The 19943-nt window shown below is 40.5% G+C and overlaps 1 protein-coding gene across 10 annotated transcripts in view; it reads left to right on the top strand.

The window, feature by feature from the left end:
- The window catches only part of LOC128768026 (adhesion G protein-coupled receptor B1-like), a 157600-nt gene that overhangs the window by 107202 nt on the left and 30455 nt on the right, over positions 1-19943 (top strand). For all 10 annotated transcript variants that reach the window (XM_053880548.1, XM_053880549.1, XM_053880547.1 and 7 more), the window contains 5 exons: positions 7820-7922; positions 8118-8268; positions 8588-8657; positions 8766-8832; positions 10852-10937. In XM_053880548.1, the coding sequence (XP_053736523.1) occupies positions 7820-7922; positions 8118-8268; positions 8588-8657; positions 8766-8832; positions 10852-10937 (477 nt within the window). The remainder of the gene's footprint in view (positions 1-7819; positions 7923-8117; positions 8269-8587; positions 8658-8765; positions 8833-10851; positions 10938-19943) is intronic.

The raw sequence follows: 19943 nt of genomic DNA, 5'->3' as shown, positions 1-19943 counted from the left end.
ACTCCACACTAGGAGAGGTTTTTCGTAAGAGTCAGGCTCTCTCTCTCCCTCCTCATCGTCCCTATGACTGTGCCATCGATCTGGTTCCTGGGGCTCCTCTTCCCTCCAGTGGATTGTACTACTCTATGGAGAGTTATAGAAATGATTAACAGCAGGGCTCATCCACCCCTCTTCCCCCCCTATAATCAGATAACTATTAAGAACCGGTATCCGCTTCCCCTCATTCAAACCCCTGAATAAAGCTACTATTTTCGCAAAGGTTGATCTCAGGAACGCGTACCATTTACTCTGAATCCAGGAGAGAGACAAATGGAAGACAGCTTTCAAGACGCCCCTGAGACACTTCGAGCATCGGGCCATGTCCCTCTATCCCACTAATGCTCCGGCTGTTTTTCGGGCACTCATAAATGACATTCTGAGACATATGATTAATCACTTTGTTTATGTGTATCTGGATAACATTTGTATATTCCCAACAGCGGAGGAGGAACATCAAGGACATGTTTGCTTATTGCTTCAGCGGCTGCTGGAAAAAAAGCTCTTCTGCAAGGCTGACAAATGAGAGTTCCACACCAAGCAGGTCCATTTTCTGGGCTTCATACTGGGGGGTGGTCCTTTACTTGCGGACCCACATAAGATTGAAGCAGTAACGAACTGTAGAACTCCCACCAACAGCTATAGCAGTTTCTGGGATTTGCTAACTTCTACAGACGATTCATCCGGGACTATAGCAAAGTAGCGGCTCCACTTAACCTCCCTTATTTCTTCCAAGAGGGTTTTCGCCTGGAGTCCAGAGGCAGACCAGGCATTCCATAGACTCCGCACCCTCTTCTCGTCAGCTCCCATTCTTTGACACCCGTACCCCAAGCTACAATTCATCGTGGAGGTGGATGCCTCTGACTCGGGTTTGGGGGCTGTACTTTCTCAAAGAGATCCACATGACCAGAAGGTGTTGACAGTTATCGCCAGCAGAGAGATATTAAGATATCGGCAACTGTGAGTTGTTGGCTGTGGTGGTGGCCCTGCAGGAGTGGAGGCACTGGTCAGAGGGGTCAGAAATCCCTTTCATGGTGCTCACTGACCATAATAAACCTCACGTACCCCCAGACAGCCAAAAGACTGAATTCTCAATTCTGTTTCGCCGTCACATACCAACTTGGGAGCCACAACATGATACCGGATGCTCTTTCGCGGTTTCACAAACACTCTTCTACAGGTGAGGAACCTGACACTATCCTCCCCAGATCCTGCATCATCATAGTGGCCTGTTGGGACGTGGAGAAGGCAGTGTTGGAGGCCCAGAAACTCCACCCTGCTCCTAGTTCCAGCCCCCCCAACCACCAATTTGTTCCGGAGCCCCCGTGACCTCAGGTCCTTCAGTGGGGACACTGCTCCAAGCTAGCTAGACATTCTGGCATGTTCCGTACTCTGACTCTCATTCAGTAAACAGTTCTGGTGGCCTGGTATGTCTGCAGAGATAAGAACTTTTGCAAATCTTGCTCCACAACAGATCATAGTTCTCCCACTGTCCTCCCGCTGGTCTTCTACAACCGCAGCCATTTCCCAGCCACCCTTGGTCTCACATGACTGTCGGACTTCGTCACCGGCTTGCCACCATCGGCAGGTATGACCATGATCATGACTGTCGTCTACAGATTCTCCAAGATGGCTCACTTCATCCCTCTGGCTAAACTTCCATCTGCCCTCAAGACTGCCTACCTCCATGGTCCTCCACATATTTTGGCTCCATGGCATCCCCGTCAACGTGGTCTCTGATCAGGGACCGCAGTTCTCATCCCAGTTTTGGCAGGCATTCCTGAGACCTCTGGGGGCTTGACTTAACCTCAGGATATCATCCACAATCTAACGGCAGATGGAGAGAGCAAACCAAGACCTGGAGTCCACCTTGAGATGCTTATCTGCCCAAGATCCCGCTGCCTGGGTCACAAACCTACCATGGACGGAATACGCCCATATTTCCCTCATCCCTGTCTCCTTTCATGGTCGCATATGGTTACCAGCCTCCCCTTTTTCCAACCCAAGAGATGGAGGTCGTTTTCCTACCAGTGAGCCAACACGTACGCCGCTGCCAAGAGATCTGGTCCGGCACCCAAGCTACTCTATCATGTACCGCAGAACGCAAGGGAGGGATATAGCCCAGAGGAACGTTCCTGGATCTTGTGCTCCCTCATTCTCCACGTTAATCTCAGACTTCCATGCTAGACATCCAGAGAAACCAGGTGGAGTGCCTAGAGGCCTCGATCAAGGTGATCGACCAGGTATTTCTATTCTCAGCCTATAAAAATTGAAGACATTTTGTCTGATTTGGTCCTCCCTGCCTCGGACATCAACCTGAAGTAATTCAATAATAAAACACAAAATATAGTAAAACTCTTTTGGTGAGTGTTGTTCAGAATTCTGATTCAGTAAGTGACACATCTTCCCAGAGACTTGGTTTTTGCCGGTAACCACATCAGCAGGCTGGTGTTCTTGATTTCCTGTAGTATATTTGCTGTCTGTGACACAACCAAGTGCAGCCTGCACTCCTGTCACTCCACTGATGACATTGGCAATGTCAGCTGATTCTGATGTAGGCTTGCACTTGATGAAATGAATGCAACCACATGAATTTTGATCGTGTTAGGCTAGTTTGCTTGCATTCGACACGCGTTGTGTGAACCCCTCGCCCCTGGTGCAGCTATCGGGGATGATGACAAAAAAAAAAAAAAAAAAACTGGAAAATGCTCATCCGATTACAATACTTTGAGTTTGTTTCATAAACAATTGCTAGATGTTTTGAACTTACCCGGGTATTCCTCCAGTTATCAATGTCGGACCGCCAATCTATCACGGTGCTCTTTCTTGCCGCTTTGAAATCAAAATGTGAGTGCCACGACTCGCGAAATGTGAATAATCTGAGATTTGGATCATAAATAAAGAGACGTGGCAAATTACGGAAACTCCCTTTTCATGGAAATCGGTATGATGAAACAATTATGGGAATTTTTTTAGGGGCATTAGGGTATTTTGCAGGCACTGATTGAAAATTTTGGGTGTCCGCCTGAATTTTGCAGTTTAGAGACCCTCTAGCTAAAAGCCTGTTCATCGGCATATGCATAGATTATCCAGACTAAACTTGAAATAATAAGAAGGAACCAGCGATCTCACTTTCATGTGCCCCGAAAACTCTCTATGCTCCATCAAGTGCTGGTGCTTCAAATGGCGTATTTAATTTTAACGCGCTTCCTGTGCATGTTCTGCAGGATGCAAACTTGACACTCGATCACGCTGATATCAGTCGATCATGAACGGTGACCGACTGATCGGAGCATCCTTAATAATAATAAATGAAATATGATTCATGTTTGTTCAGGGAATGTGCTGAAAAAAGTAAGTATTTACAATGGTTGACATTATTACTACTATTGGTACATGGTCCCTGGAAAGTACTCAAATGCTAGTACTCGTACTTGGTTGGCATAAAAATTGATATTGCCAACATCATTTTCCTGCAGTTCTAAGATGAATGGTGTTTCTCTGCTCTGCTTTTCATGTGGCACACACAATTTTGTACTCTATAAACACATCATGCTTCTCTGCTATGAAACTAGACTGAATTGAGTTTTTTAATCACGCTCAATCACACCCACACTACTTCTACCACAGACTGTTTCCACATCAATATTATTCAGGCTACTATGAGCTCTACTGGCTGATTTTTATCCTGAAACGTAACACTTCAACTTGGGATAGCAAGTAGTCTGGAATGCTACATGAACAACAAACATTTTCATTTACATATTCTCTCCTGTTTTTCAGTCTAAATATTTATTCCTTTGATTTTCTCATCAGTAAGTTAGTGAGGTTTAAATATATTAAAAAAAATGTATTTTTGTTCTATCTGGATTTTCCCCTTCTTTAACCAATTGTCTATAGAAAGTGGTTAATTCATCTGCATTATCTTCTGGTTGAATCTAAAGTTGCGTGTTATTATTCAGGGAGTTTATTTTGTTTAGTGCGCTGGTCGAGTTTTGCATAATTGGAATATGATTTCTCAGATGAATCATACTTAACTGTTGGGATGGTGCAGAGACGCCTACTTGCTGCAGCAACAGATAGTGAGCCAGCCAGCCATAGTTGTTATTATTATTATTATTATTATTATTATTATTATTATTATTATTATTATTATATATTTGACATGGCACCCACAATGTCATTTTCAGATGAGCAGCTGTTTAATGATGTTCTGCACTGCTGCTTGGTTCCTCTGTACTTCGGGTTCACACAAATGACTTTCTTTTGAAAAATTATTCATATCTACACTCTTGTTTTATTATTGTACTCTTGTGACAGAGTAGTCCAGAGACTTTACTTATAAGAGATTTACTGATGAAGTGGTTCAAAAATTCGCAGCTGCAATGTCTCGTTTATTCACGGGGAGGCGCATGGATACATTTGGCCCTCAGCAATTTCAATAGTGAAACTTTACCTTTATATTATTTACAGATGTCAGAACACAATAACACGAGACTGAACTAATATGGACTTCAATTTAACCACTATGCCACGCTAAAGTCTAAAAATTTGTAAATCACCCATTTTTGATGGGTGTCTTTTTTCTTGGTTGAGCGCCAGACTCCCATAATATTTATTTCTGTGCCTGTTACTCTGTTCTTCATTTTGTTATTCTTCATAAAGTAACAATAAGAGACCTCAACAACTCGCTGCTCAATTGACGGCGTGAATAGCGTGATGTGGTGTTTTGAATGCCCTTGCATTGATTGACCCACTACAGGATACGATCACAGGTCCAGTAATGTTAAAGACATTCATTGTCGCAAGTCACCATCTCCCTGCAATTGCTTGTTGAAATGGTACTTGACAGTGAAGACATTTCTGTTGCATCAATAACATACTCAACTGACTTTGTGATGTCAAATTTGTGTGTAGGATGCTGAATGTAAGGCTGTGTTCAAAATCAACAACATGCAGAGCAAGCCTGAACCTTTTTTTTCTCCCTTCAAATCGACAGTGTGATGTAATAGATTGCATTTGTCAAATGCAAAATTCTGCAGAAGAGGTGAAACAAGCACTGTGAGGTGGCTGACTAAAGGCGGTTTCACACTGCGGGTTCTGTCTCTGATTCTCCCCCTGCTGTGCAGCCTCACACCTCTGTGCCTCAGGCGATGTCCCTTTTTCTCTCCTTAGCTGGCGGCGCTCTGCACAAAATAGCTGGTTTGTGACCCACGACAGACCAGGTCTCAAGGAAGTCGTCATCAGCCACGATCAGCCGACGTATTTACCACCATCAGCTTGCCCACCTTATTCTATGTCAATTCTTTGCACTATGAGTCGTCGTCACCTCAGATATTAACTGATGACGGACCTCCGCCATGGCTGTAACAGAATGTGGCGTTTCACAACCAAAACTAAACATGAAAGAGTCATGTCATGTTTATTTTACAAGGAAATGGAGGAAACAAGCTGCATAATCAGGAGTGTCTTGATTGATTCACGCTGCTCTCACAACACGTTGAACACAGTGAGTGAGATTACTGACAATGTGGCAGTTCCTCTCACTGACCGTCTACTCCATAATATGACAACCAGAGAATCTTGTAGACAAGGGTGCTAGGAACATGGCAAACCACAGGTGTAATGATCAATACTTTGTCACCTGGCTGGAACAAACTAACTGCTGCATGTTGATCGCTGGTCCTGAGACATGGGATTTCCTTGTCGGCGAGGTTCATGCGATCCCTCAGCTTTTTTTATGTACTGAGGAATTGACTTCAAACACGTCTTAGTGTAAAGTCTTAGCTGCTCCCTTAGCTCCCAGCCGAAGACCAACTCAGCTGGGCTGAACCCCAATGACTCTTGAACTGCCTTCCCAGCAGCAAACAGCAGGAATGGCACACCATCATCCTAGTCTACTGGATGGTCAAAGATATATTTGCGCATCACCCACCGTTCAGGATGGTATGGACGAGAGGTCAAATGATCAATCCCAAGTACTTGAGAAATGGCTTGTCCAAAGCCGTGACAACAACTGGATCTCTGATTTTCTGCAGTGGATTTGCTCCTCGGAATCCAGTGGTGGTACAATTGTTAACTAAAACTGATTCCGTGATCTTGTCCTGGGCAAAGGGCCCATACAATCGTTGACATTCTCAAAAGGCTCACCAATAACTGGCATAGGACAGAGAGGACCTGGGGTTGCCACCTGATTTGACTTGCCTGAAAGTTGACAAAGATGACATCTTTCAGCCCAGCCAAAAGAAATGTTTCAGGACCATAGGTAGGTGTTGCTGACATGACCAAATTCCTAAATGATGTAGGTTCCACTACGTGATGTGCATCACTAACAATACTACTTAACCAGCGATCGATCAACCTTCTTCTCTTCACAGTCCTGACTAGTGATGAAAAAAAAAAAAAAAAAAAAACTGAGCCTCAAGTGACTCTTCTTGAGTAGCAGTCAAAACAGCAGCGATGGACCACTTTGGTACTGCACTGCAAACCTCCAAGTCTTTCCTTCAACAACACTTTTATTTGGCAACTTTTCTGCTAAAAAGAAAGAGTCAGAGAAGTCAGCATTGGTATCCTTCGCCTTTGCCCTTGTTACTTCACATGCTGGGGTTAATCAGAGAAGGTTGTTCAGCTGAACCAAACTCTTCATCCTCATTATAATGTTATCCGCCATGTCAGGAACTGGCATCGCCTTTCCTCCCGCTATGTCATTACCTCGGATGAGAGCCGTTTTGATAGGCAAGAGACCAACGGTAGCTTGGAAGCATCCACTCATAAGAGAAGACTGGAGGTGAACATTATGAAAAGGGACAGAGATGAAACTCATTTCCACAAAGTGAATGACAAGATGGTTCGGCAGAAAAAGGCAAAGCTGTCTTACAAATGATAGACTGGATCCTCCAGTACAGGCCTGGCCAACATGTTGCTCCCGAGCCGCATGCGGCTCTTGGCCCACTTTCATGCGGTTCTTCACCAAATGAGCCGCGCTGCGGAGTGACTGAACTGGTTGCGGTTTTGGTCAAGTTACTGTCGGGATTTATACCGGAAATATATGTCGAAAAAGTAAGTGCTATTTTGTCAAAATGTCAAAATATTGTTTGAAGAATCACGTTTAACTTTGTAACATAAACAATACACCCTGCCGTACATGGACCAAGCCCACCCATCCAATGCCAATGAGAGTTGCGGTACTCAAACTTCGATCGTCATTAGATCCACGATCAACACAATTACTTAGTTCGCTATGTCATTCCCTAAACTAAGCCTATGGTGTGTGTTTTGTTTATTATTCATCGTTGATTGCTGTGAAGACGCTGATCTTTTAAGTCATCAGTCAGGAAAACAAGCACCTTATGCTTCCTGCCATGTCCACTGAGGTTTTTGACAGTGTTGAACTGCTTGTGCTTGTTGATGATACTCTGGACTGCTGACAAAGGCACATTTGACATGGCCTGGTAACCTTCTCCCTTACTGTGAGCCTGCACAAGACGTTGACGCAGATCGTCATTGAGCTCCTTCTTCTTGGTCGAAATGATTAGAAAATGAGAACGACCAGAACATTTTCCCTCTATTTATACTCTTCTGGAAAGATGAAGACAATTATAATCATTGCTTAACAATTGGTCAAGAAAAATTGTTTATTCCATGGGAACATCTTGAGATGACTCTATATATATCTACTGTTTTCTTCCTCCTGAGGGGGGGTCACAGTGAAAATATTTGAGAAGCACTGCACGGAAGAAATCCTCTTTCTTCATATTCGTCTGATATAGTTTCTTACTTGCAGGTACATCCGCTCTGAACGCTCGGTCATCCTCATTAACTTCTGTCTGTCCATCGTCTCGTCAAATGCTTTAATCCTCATCGGACAGACTCAGACAAGAAACAAAGTGAGTAGACTTGGTAACACTGTAAACCTAACCAGAGACGCATGTACTAATTTTTAGTCCGATTTGAGTAATTTTCCCCCTATTCATGTTCTCCGTTCATCAGTAAAGTCGATTCTTGTTTTTTGCTCGTCGTACATTGTCACTTTATTTTTATTTTTATTTTTTTCACTTGGTATTTCACTTGTATCTTTTCAGATTGTTTGCACCACGATTGCAGCATTTCTTCATTTCTTTTTCCTCTCCTCATTCTGCTGGGTACTAACTGAGGCCTGGCAGTCATACATGGCTGTCACAGGCCACCTGAGGAACCGAATAATCCGCAAGCGTTTCCTGTGCCTAGGCTGGGGTGGGTACCTTTGTTTTTGTCAGGATGACACAGATTGTCACCACTCTCAACACTCTCAACAAGATATTGTGAAGGATTGGGCCTCAAGGATTGAGAAAGTCAGCTGAATGCAACAATGTAAAACAAAGACAAATCTGTATTATACACAATATACAACACAGATGTACAATATCCAATCTGTGTTAAAATGAAACTAATAATGTTTGTTGCTACCATAAAATTGTGTTTGAACATATTTGAACATAAATGATTCAGTGTACAGTCGCTCATGTTCACGCCTTAAAAAATATTTTTTCCTAATTATCCACTCTCCCCCCAGGTCTCCCTGCCCTGGTGGTGGCTATCTCGGTTGGTTTCACCAAAGCCAAGGGATACGGGACACCCAGCTAGTAAGTGTTCTCCATCATCATCACATTTGACTCATCTGAAAACTTGTACCATCAAATAAAGTGTTTCTCTTCCATTTCCCCCCCTATTAACACCTTACTGCCAACCAGCTGCTGGCTCTCGCTGGAAGGGGGGCTTCTTTATGCCTTCGTAGGACCTGCTGCTGCTGTAGTCTTGGTATTTCTTCCACTTGTCTCTCCATTTTGTCTTCCCCTTCCCCTTTTATATTGAACACAATGGCAAAACAATTCTACATCATGACCAGGGGCAAGAAAGGCAATTGAGGGTTAAGTTCACCGAAACAAGGTTACGTTCTCTCAAGAGAGTCATGACAGTCTTAGGTTATATCTACATGGATTGTTGTTATTTTATAATTGCCATAACCATTGATTCACACATTGAACAACTCTAAAGCTAGTGCTATCGGGCGACTAAAAATGGGCGATTAGTTAATTATGATCGATAATTAATTAATCTAGTCAATATATTTTTCAGTCTCACCTAAGCATTGCTGAGAAAACCTATTTTTACAAACTTGGAGGTGCAGCACCAAGGGACATAGCATTGCCAATATTCAGTTGAAGTCTCTAAGGAATCCATGGCGATCAGACTTTTGAAGTTGCACCTTAAATACTGGTTAAAGATTTAATGGCATACTGAAAATGAGAAATGATCTAGAGTTTGTCAGTAAACTCACTAATAAAATGTTTGTATTATGATGTCACCAGGCACTGGCCATTGTGAGTTACATAACTTTTCAGATGTGTATCTGATCCATTGGTCATACTCTTCCTCTTCTCTCAAGCAACCATGATGATGACTCACCCTCTTTACTCCAAAATGCTGTCACATAGCCATAAATGCAGGTGACAGCCATTTGCAAGAAAACACATCAACCTCCATGTTTGCGGATTGACTTCTTTAAATGGAGCAATGTTGCGTATATCAAGGTTGCCACTGTTGCACTTAAAGGGTTAATGAATTGCTGTGCAATCTCATCCCCCCATAGCATACTCTACTTTGAAAGGCATGTGGAGGGTCTTTTTGCCTGACTCAGTAGGCACATTGTGTTTTTATGAGTTTGATTTGTACTTTATTATTTGACTTTTTTCTGAAATCACAATTTCAGAAAGTCATGCGCACTAGCCTATTTTGCTATACTTGTACTGGTCAAATGGTCGATCTTGACAGCACCTGATATGAGGGTGGTCGCTGGCCCTCATGTAATAAATATGTTCTCTGATATGTGGCTCTGTGGCGGACCGCTGCTCTGCTTCAAATTGGTAATATTTTTGATGGAGTTCCATGCAGCACAGAGGATCGTTCAGACTGGAAATGAGATCCTGAAAAGTGACGTGAATCCGGAAAAAGTTCATAATTTAACACTATATGTCGACATTATTTGCATTCTGTTGTAAAAGAGCTGTGTCAAACCCAACACCAAAGCGGAGCATGCTTTTCTGGAGGAGCTTAGTTCATGAATGTAGTTATAAATGTAACTCAACACTGTTGTTTTGATCAGATCCAGCAGTGTGTTGGCCTGTCAATTTTACTTTTTTTTTTTTTCTTGATCGTAGTTCAAAATCATAGTTCGAGATAACTCTAACGATATTAGTCATTTAGATATTAGTTATTTGAAGATATGTGTTACTGTTACATTATGGTGCTGCTGCTTCGCTGTTTTTCTGACTACTGAATGTGGTCCTGGAACATCACCCTGCGACAAATAGGGCAACACTCTAAATGTAAACCAGAAGGCAGCACCAGAATCTTATATATTTTATGTCCAGCACAGGCTTTGATTGCAGAGACAAAACTTGAAAGGTTAATAGTGAAATCTATGGCAGTGATTCCATGCTTGTGTGTTTAAATAAGCAAATAAAATATTGTTATGGTATATTATTTATTACCTATATCAGTACTCAATATCAGAAAATGGGTCTGATTGTATCGGAAAGTCAATCAATCAAAAACAAATATCTACCTATTCTTCTGAAAACGTTTGGAATCTCTGATTTATACCAATGAAATTGTATTTCTGTAAGACATCTAAGAAATGTAAATGCTCAATACAACCATTATCTAAGAACTGCTGTAAGACACATGTATGTATGTACTGTATGTGTGTGGACAATATGTGTTTGTGTGATTCAATTTCTATATTTTAACCATTTGTTTTTTTTTCTCTTTCCCCAGGTTAACATGGTTATTGGGATTCTCGTATTTAACAAACTGGTGTCCAAAGATGGCATTACTGACATGAAACTAAAGGAGAGGGCGGGGTATGCCTTAAACCACACTTCCATGACAAACAGTCACCCATAACCAGTCTGCAGATAGGTTCTGAATGAGGATTTGGGGAGTGCACACATTCAACTGGCATAGGAACAAGCTTTGATACAATATGATCAATAGTTGGCGAACAAGAAAATCTCTTTGATAGATGTGGCAAAATCACTTCAGGCGAGCCCAAATGCACATTCTTCAACTGTCAGTGTTAGTCTCCAGCGGGGCCAAGTGAAACAGTATCACAGACTGGTTATCGGTCCTGCTCATTCTAAGTAAGAAGGTGACTCATTTCATTGCAGCTATTTTTTTTTTTTTTAATGTGTCACGTTTTGCTGCAGCTGCTCTTTGTTTTCAGTATTGTTTGCCATTTATGTGACTTTGCTGCTTCATTTCATCTTTGTTGACTCAAGTAAACGGGAGCAGGCATTGTTTAGAACAGTTTAAGTAAGCCAGGGTTTTCACAGAAGGATACTGTCCAGTGAAACACGTTTGTGTTCACATATTGAGCTCTTTTGCCGGTAGTTGTCAGTGAGTGAAAACAAATCAGATGTAGTCGGCACCAAAATTAAACTACAATGACTATATACATATTTGTTTTCACCTTAATCATGTGCAAAGAATTTTTCTCTTTTGTGACAACTGAAAACTATGAAATCAGTACAGTTAATGCAGTTGCTACTTTAACCTTTACATATTTTATATATAGTTTTCCATAGTTGGACTTTCATGTTTTTCCCGCTTTAAATCACTAATTAGATCATTAAGTCACATGACTTTAGAACATCAAAGACCTTTATAATAATAATAATAATAATAGTATACAAGTTATATTGGCCCTGGCAACACGTGAAACACAGAGCATCCTGTCCCAATGAAAATGTTAAAGGGGACCTATGCAGGGGTATGCATTTTGTGCTTTTCTGACTTTTGCAAATATTTTAAATGTCTTTCCAGCTTACAAACTACTTATAACTGAAGTCATAATGACCTATCTATCCAGATAATTTTAAACCTACCGTTAGTAATAAATATTTTGAGTTTCCAATATTGTTCTTGTTCATTACTCTCTCTCTCTCCAGGATATAGGTTGCTGATACAATTCACAAAGCATCTTGAAACTGCTGATAACAGTGAAAATATCAGACAAATAAGATTTCTTTAAACCTACTACTTTTGTCTAATGATGATACTAAATAAGAGTTGTGATTTCTCTAGATTTTTCATGAAATCGAGAAAGATTATGGCACGTCGAAGATTTTGCCACTCTGCTTTTTTCCCCTTCACTGCTGTGGAGCTGTCCGCCCCGCCTCCTTCTTGCGTTCCCAAAGGCACTGGTTTCCCCTGCCCCAGAGCCATATATGGCTGTGCCTTCCCCTACCCCTCCCTTTGCCTGTAAGCGGCTTGTGTGTGTGTGTTAACTCATTCAACATGGCGGCACCCAGAGAAGCGGGCACGACAGAATGCGTTGCAAAGAAAAGAACAAACGGCTGCACTTATACGGCGATACTTCAGATTGGGGCAGAGATATCAAGCTATATATCATATATAGAGATATAGCCGAAACATATCAAGATTAGTTTTTTTCTCAATATCGCCCAGCCCTAATACTAAACAGGAATTACACAAAAATAAATGTAGAAATATATTCTTATTTTTTATTTTAAGACTATTCTAGTTGTCAACCTCAGTACAAAAATGTTTCAGCCAATATTTTGTTTTTCAATTCGTATATTTTTTCAGCCAGTACTTTTTTTTTTCAATGCCATCTTTCAAGTTCTCTTCAAGGTGGCACTGTTTTAGTGTGCAGGGCGGGAAGGAGGCAAAGGGGATGATAGAGTGGGAAGGGACGGGTTTGCGCTGTGTCTGCATGTGATTTACATATTGGTGTAACGTTCAGTGTTTGACAGTGTTTGTGAAGCTCATGCACCACGTTGAAGATGTCGAATTCCACTTCAAAACCTCAAGTAAGTCATTTTTCCTTCTGTTGATTCTTGTGTATGCAACACTGCAGTGTTAGAGATACGTTTTTGGAGGAAACATGCTAGTTCAGGTGGGGAATGCGTGCTAACTAACATGCTGGCTCTGTTTTTCAATCTGGTTCCTGCACCTATGATATTTTGGCTGGAGAAGATACTTGTACATAAGGTTTTCTAAATGCTATGTGCAGATCGCCAAGCCAACCAATATGAAGTAATTACTGGCGTGACGTCACGTCCAGGCGCGTTGCATCTCTAAAACTGCTGTGTTGCACACACGAGAATCGACGGATGGAAAAATGCCTGATGCTACACAGTTTTGTCTGAGTATACCGAGTATACTGAGGCATGTTTAGACCGTCAACTTGGACATTGCTGAGGCATGCACTCCATGAGTCATGGCATTCGAGAGCGGCGGCGAGCCAAAAGACGGAGGTGGGAGCCCTGAACTGCGCCGTTCCCACTGGTTCCGTTGGATCGCGCCGCTTCACTGCATACTATGTCTGATCAGCAGAGGATCCGGATAATGGCCAGAGCACTGGGTTGTTCTTAATTAATCCAATGCGTACATCTCAACTTAAACAGGTCTGGCACATGAGCCAACGCTGGCGCGAGAGGTGCACACAAGCCCGTACTGGATTTTTTTTTTTTTTTTTTTTTTTTTTTTTGCCATGTCAGGTCTGGGGCTCCTTATGCATTAGCTTCACCGAACACTGAACGTTACATCATTATGCAAATGATATACAGACATAGTGCAAACCCCGCCCCTACCCTCTCCCCCTAAAACAGAGGCACTTTGAAGAGAACACCAAAGACGAACAATTGAATTGAAAAATATGGGCTGAAAAAAAGAATATAGGAATTGAAAAATGGAATATTGGCTGAAAAATGCTAGTGCTATTATCAACTTTAAGAATATATTTCTGTCTTTATTTTTTGAGCCAATATTTATTTTTTCAATGCCTATATTGTTTTTCAGCCAATGTTTTTTTTTTTTTCAATGCCAATGTAAGCTGTCCCTGTTATAGCCCCATAGTGTGATTAAAACTTGCACTTGTGCGGCATGTTGTACAAAGTAAAGAACTGGAATATGGAACTGTGGTGATCTATGTCCCAAGCTAAAACAAATGAAATGATGTATGCCGGACACAAAGCGGCAACCTAGTGAAACACACAAAATCACGTGACCTCTCTTTTGCCTCAATTGATGCCACTAAGGCACATTTAAATCTATTTAAGTTCAGCATACGACTGCCACTGGGCCACGTGGCCTTCAGGGTCATCTACAGTGGATCAGATCAGCGATCAACATGTGAATTAAGCTCGTTCAGTGTGTCACATTGTTTTGATTTTCATTTGTCTCTTATGTGTCATGTGAAAGTGGGGCTTATGTATGCATCTATTATACATTTTAAAGGCCATCGAATCTAATGTAATGTAATGTAGGGTTCTGCCACCCCAAAAAATAAAACACTGCAGTGATCTACATTGGTCGAACATCAGGGTAATTAAATGAACTGGATCGGCTGCCTTTAGTAGCAGCATGCAAGGAAAGCCAGTATTTAAAAATTAACAGTTACTAGTCCTCATTTTCCCTGAAGGAACCTCCTAAAGCCTTTTATATTATGTTAGGTATGTATTGAAGAAAAAGAAAACTCATGTTCCCTCATGAGTCGGTGTAAGTCAAGGCACAAACAAGATTTGTCTGTCGTTAAAAATGAAATATTAAATTATAAATAAATTAATTTTTGTTTTTCACTTTCTCAATTTGCAGCATTCTTAGAATAGAATCTGACAGTCATCGTCATTTATTAAAGTAGCTCAAGTAGCATTAAAACAAAAACAATTTTAAATGTTAATTAAGTGCATTTTTAATTTTTTTCTTTTTTTTTCAATTTTTCATCTTAAGTGTCCAAATGGACTTGTTGCACTTCGTGAACTTGTTTCTTTAAGGTTATTCTGAAGAGTTTTGAAGAAAAGCATTCAACTGGCCATTGAAATTGTAAAAAAAATATGCAACAATTAGAAACAAATCTTCTGTCCTACGAAGGTGTCAGTGATAATTTGGCATTTAAAGATTACTAGCCAGAAACCAGTCTGTCACCTGCTTTGGCTTTACTGATGTACATAGCTGGCAGTGCAACTTGTGAAAAATTGGTAAATGTTTAAATCATCTTTCAAAATCTGTCATTTTCGACGGTGTGTATTGAACCGTATCTTTTGCTGGATGGTAAGCAATTGCTTAATTTATTGTTTTATTCCTGCTGGAGTTCTGTGGGTATGGTGTCGCATTGTGCAAGGTGTTCCTTGCACGGCTTCCTCATTCACATTGCACTATGTGGTGTAACGTTTGAGGTGTTCGTAAAGAATTGCTTGGTTTACCTGTGGTGCTGCATTGAGGGAAAAACTTGTCTGGCAAATCACCTGAGATTGCTGCTAGTCGTCTTGTTTGAATCCAAAATAAAGCCACACAACCAAATCGGATCCCTTTTTCGAAATAAGTTTGGTTTGTGACTGATTGTGGGCTGATTCTCGTCACTAAACTAGCTGGTATTTCATTCATATTCTTTCTGTTTCTATTATGTAGCCGAGCAATCCAGTCAAACGTGACTACAATCCGCTTTGTTGCTAGCTAGGGGTGAAGCCCTGAGCTTTGTGGAAACTAAAAAATAAAAAGTTGTATATCTGCTCCCCTCTACTTGGTCACTGGTTCTGTCGCCATAGATATTCATATTACATTTACTTTTTATTTTCATGTATTTTCACTTGATTTCAATGTTTGCTTCATCAATGATCTCTGTGTTCAACTGCACCTATTTATGCTGTCTGATATGTACAATTTGAGTATGGACAGTCTCCCCCTCTCTCTCACTCAGGGCTCCTCAATCAGGAATACAACTGCCTCAGAAGGCCCTACATTGCAATTCACTAACTTAAAATACCATCCATTTTTCTTGTGGACAAATGCGGTTTACAATCTGCAATCCTGATTCTTCCTTTAACTGACGTTATCTCGCTACGTTATTTGCTTTTTACCCAAGACAACATGAATGAACTGCAAAATTCTTTATGCTTAAACCATTACTGTGTTTGTAATGAACTACTTTTTCTTGACTTTCTCAATTTACTTGTGCATGTTCAGGCACAGTGGCACACAGAGACAAAGAATGGTCATTCCTCATAATAAGACTCAAGAAGTGCATTTATTTGGATTCTTAGAATGGTCACTATATTGTTACAGGCATGATTTGGTTTTTTTTCCCCCAAAGTCAATGTGAGTCTTGAACCAAGTAGCTAAAGAGCTGTAATGTATTTAAATTGATTAATAATTCTGACTAAAATGTGGAACAGAATTGCACATATACAGAGTTAAATTTTGTTCAAGCCCACCTGTCTTCTGTGTTTGTGTGCGTTCCCCTCTAATGTGGTGTGCCTCGATGCTCACTTCGCACCCCAAAGCGACGTCAGTGAATGACATTCTATTAGAATTCCAGGTGACATCAGGTTGTATGAAATACATGTTCAGTAGTCAGCCATACTCTAGTAATAAACCACTGACAGCTCCGCCCACCCTGCTTTACAGACAGGGAGAACAAAGAGAACAAAGAAATCTAAATACAAAAAACTCAGAGCACCTGGGATTAGAAAGGTGAACAGAAGATAATTCAAACGACGAATAAAATGTACGGCGGCAGAGAAGAACAAACAGAGCAGATTACCAGTTGGAGCAAATGAGTCCATCTGGCACACATTGCTGGAGTCCAGGTGTTCTTAAACCTTAATGGTTAAGGGTTGATTGGCTCCAACCGTGTGCCACAAACACGGGAAGGAAGGAGGGAGAAAACAAAACGGGAGTCAAGGGAACAAAATAAAAGCTGAATCATAAGTGTAGGAAAATCTCTGACAGTAGTTCAATATCATTTTCATTGTATGAGAAATCCATCATCTTCTATCATAGTATTAGGGCGCACACTCACTGTCACACGGACCACAGTAAATGAAATACTTTTGACTTGCTTTGGTATGCATATAGGAAAATGAAATACACTTTGGGTTTTGTTAGTCAGCTGAATCGTTAACATGAAAAGAATATTATTTATGTTATTTGGTGCTATAAGATCAAAATGATCACACTTCTACTTTTTTTCTGTGAGGTGACAACAAAAAAACACTGTGCAATTATATTAGATAAGATGTCCTTTATTAGTGTTACTTTTCCGACAATGAGTTGTCTTCCCTCCAGACTGTAGGTCTGAATATCCAACTGGTGTTCAGGTGGATGGATTCGTGAAATGTCCTTTGGGGTGATGTCTGGCAAACAACTTGTCGATGTTGTACATCTTACTGTGATGCTCTGAAATTCATTCTTCAGTATTCTCCAGAGACTCCCAGTTTTCTTGTTGACAAAGAGGTCTTTGGTGAGCTTGGAATAATTTCTTGGCAACTTTGCTTGGTCCTTTTTGAGGTTGCCCTGTGACATGGTAATTTCTTTATTTTAGTCTTCCGAGGCCTTCCTCCATTGCTTTCTAAGGCTCAGGCACTCAATATATTTCACAATTTCTTAATGTTATGCTGTGCTCATGGACTTTGCATGCCCTGATGCTTTCTTCTGGGGCATTGATTTTTCAGTGCAAATCTGTCAGCCTTGTAATTGTGAATAATTTTGCTCATCTTGTCTAGTTTTCTTTGTGTGTCCCCTTTTAGATAGTTCATGTAAAGTAATGAAAGCAAATTAAAAGGAAAATAAAAACATGTTCTAAAACTTTTGACCGGTAGTGTGTGTGTGTGTGTGTGTGTGTATATATATATATATATATATATATATATATATATATATATATATATATATACATACACACAAATAGAATATTTTGAATGGTAGCTCACCTGACCACAGTGCTGGAGGTAGCAGTTTGAGGGATTAGTCGTGGTGAAGTTATACTTTACTTCACATTTACATGTCCAACAGACCGTAAAGACGACCTATTAAGTATATCTGCATTCTTGCAAAAAACGCTAATGTCTCCTAACACTGGACCGCAATGACAGCATTTCCCACTCCGCCGCTTCCACTTTACCGTCCCCATTCGGCTATGTTTACTGCTGGAGCAGAGGAGCACGGTGATGATGTCATGTCACAGTCAGAGAAAGGTCGGCTCAATTGAATGATGCTTAACGACTTTATTGTCATAAAATTGCTTACTTTTTAAAACAATTTAAGATTTTGTGTATATATGCTGTCCGGAAAGCCGACCTGCCGGGCACAGATCAATGTAGTTGGATCGAAGGGATATGAATCGAAACATTGATCTACTAGATGTCACGTTTGTTCAGGGAACATGCTGAAAAAAAAAAAAAAAAAAAAAAGCATAAAGTCGTTGTTAAGCTATTATAAAGTACTTGTGTCAGTACTTGGAATTGGCAAGTACTCACTTGGCAGTACTCAGACGGTTGGCAGAATAGTTGCATCAGGACATCCCGACGCACTTGCGGTTTCAGTCGTGATGGGCCAATGCTAAAAGTCTTATAAAATAAATAACGAAGTGGCAGAATTTTTTGTGCATCTATAGTATTGATGCCAAGAGATGAGTTCTTTCTCTCTGTATGTTTGTATGAACGCATGTGCGCAGGCATATCAGGGTGTCTATGTATTTTAGTGTTTGTGTCCACTGTTGTTCATGTTTGAATGTGGCGATCGAGAGGTGCTCTCATACAGGGATGTCACTATTGCTAACGTTCTCCTTCCTCATTCTCCCACCACTGTATCTAGCAGGATTCTGTGACAGTTCATGTTTGTGCAGTGTACTCCAGACAGATTTTATGGTTCTCCTATTCCATTTTGAAATGTTATTGTCCTACAATAGTGTGCCCCCCCACTTGAATAGTTCCCACAAATCAAGAGAACGCAGTTGCACCAAGCAGGTATCTGTAGACTCTTAACAGTTAAATAACTATCTGGTGGCGCTTGTTTTGTTGAAAGTTGAATCGTAACTCACAGAAATTGATGTATTGCAAACACACGAAGCATGGATGCATCAAATACAATCACTATATTGTGAAAATACTTATGTTCCATTGACAATTCAACCGTGTGCAATATAGAATTTTTTTATTATTCCAAACATGTTTTCTTGTCACAGTCATACTTCCATCTGCCAAAGACTGTAAAGTTAAACATGTTCGCATAAAAACACGAACTGCATGCAAGTGCATCTTCACATTTGCTTATATGGTTAGAACAACAATTTGCTTTCAGAACAAGTGTTACTTCTACAGACACTTACAATATTTTGTTTTTCATTGGTTGAAAACAAGTTATTGCCATGGCATGGGTTGTGTGATATTAGATCATGAACAGTTACGTGTTGACGATCTGCCAAAGTGAGTTTGTCACATTCTATACATTGTTGATCTGTGCTGACGTAGCACTGCTGACTCCAAGATAAAACACTGCACATTTTTTTTTTTGTTTGACTCACAAAGCCAGAGACTGTCTTCACTGGTAAGCTAATGCCTAACACATTTCTTTTTTGACAATCGTAGACTATCAAAGTTTAGCTTGAGGTTTCATAGGCTAAAACTGAAATGCAGAATTGTGAGGAACATAGTTGGGAGACCCACATGTAGACACGGACTGGAGATTGAGTTCACCAGTTTTAAAGACTAAATACAGGACTATCTCAGAAAATTAGAATTTTGTGATAGTTCTTTATTTTCTGAAATACAATTAAAAAACAAAAATGTCATTCTGGATTCATTACTAATCAACTGAAATATTGCAAGCCTTTTATTTGAATATTGCTGATTATGGCTTACAGCTTAAGAGAACTCAAAAATTCTATCTCAAAATATTAGAATATTTCCTCAGACCAAGTTAAAAAAAAAAAAAAACAAGCAAAACAAAAATCATTTGAAACTGTCCATTAATGCACTCAGTACTTGGTTGGGAATCCTTTTGCACGGATTATTGCATCAATGTGGCATGGCATGGACGCAAACAGCCTGTGGCTTTGCTGAGGTAGT

The sequence above is a fragment of the Synchiropus splendidus genome, chromosome 12 (assembly GCF_027744825.2).
Source record: "Synchiropus splendidus isolate RoL2022-P1 chromosome 12, RoL_Sspl_1.0, whole genome shotgun sequence".
Lineage (NCBI taxonomy): Eukaryota > Metazoa > Chordata > Actinopteri > Syngnathiformes > Callionymidae > Synchiropus > Synchiropus splendidus.
Note: the sequence above shows the minus strand (reverse complement) of the source record. Positions and strands in the feature narration are given on the sequence as shown.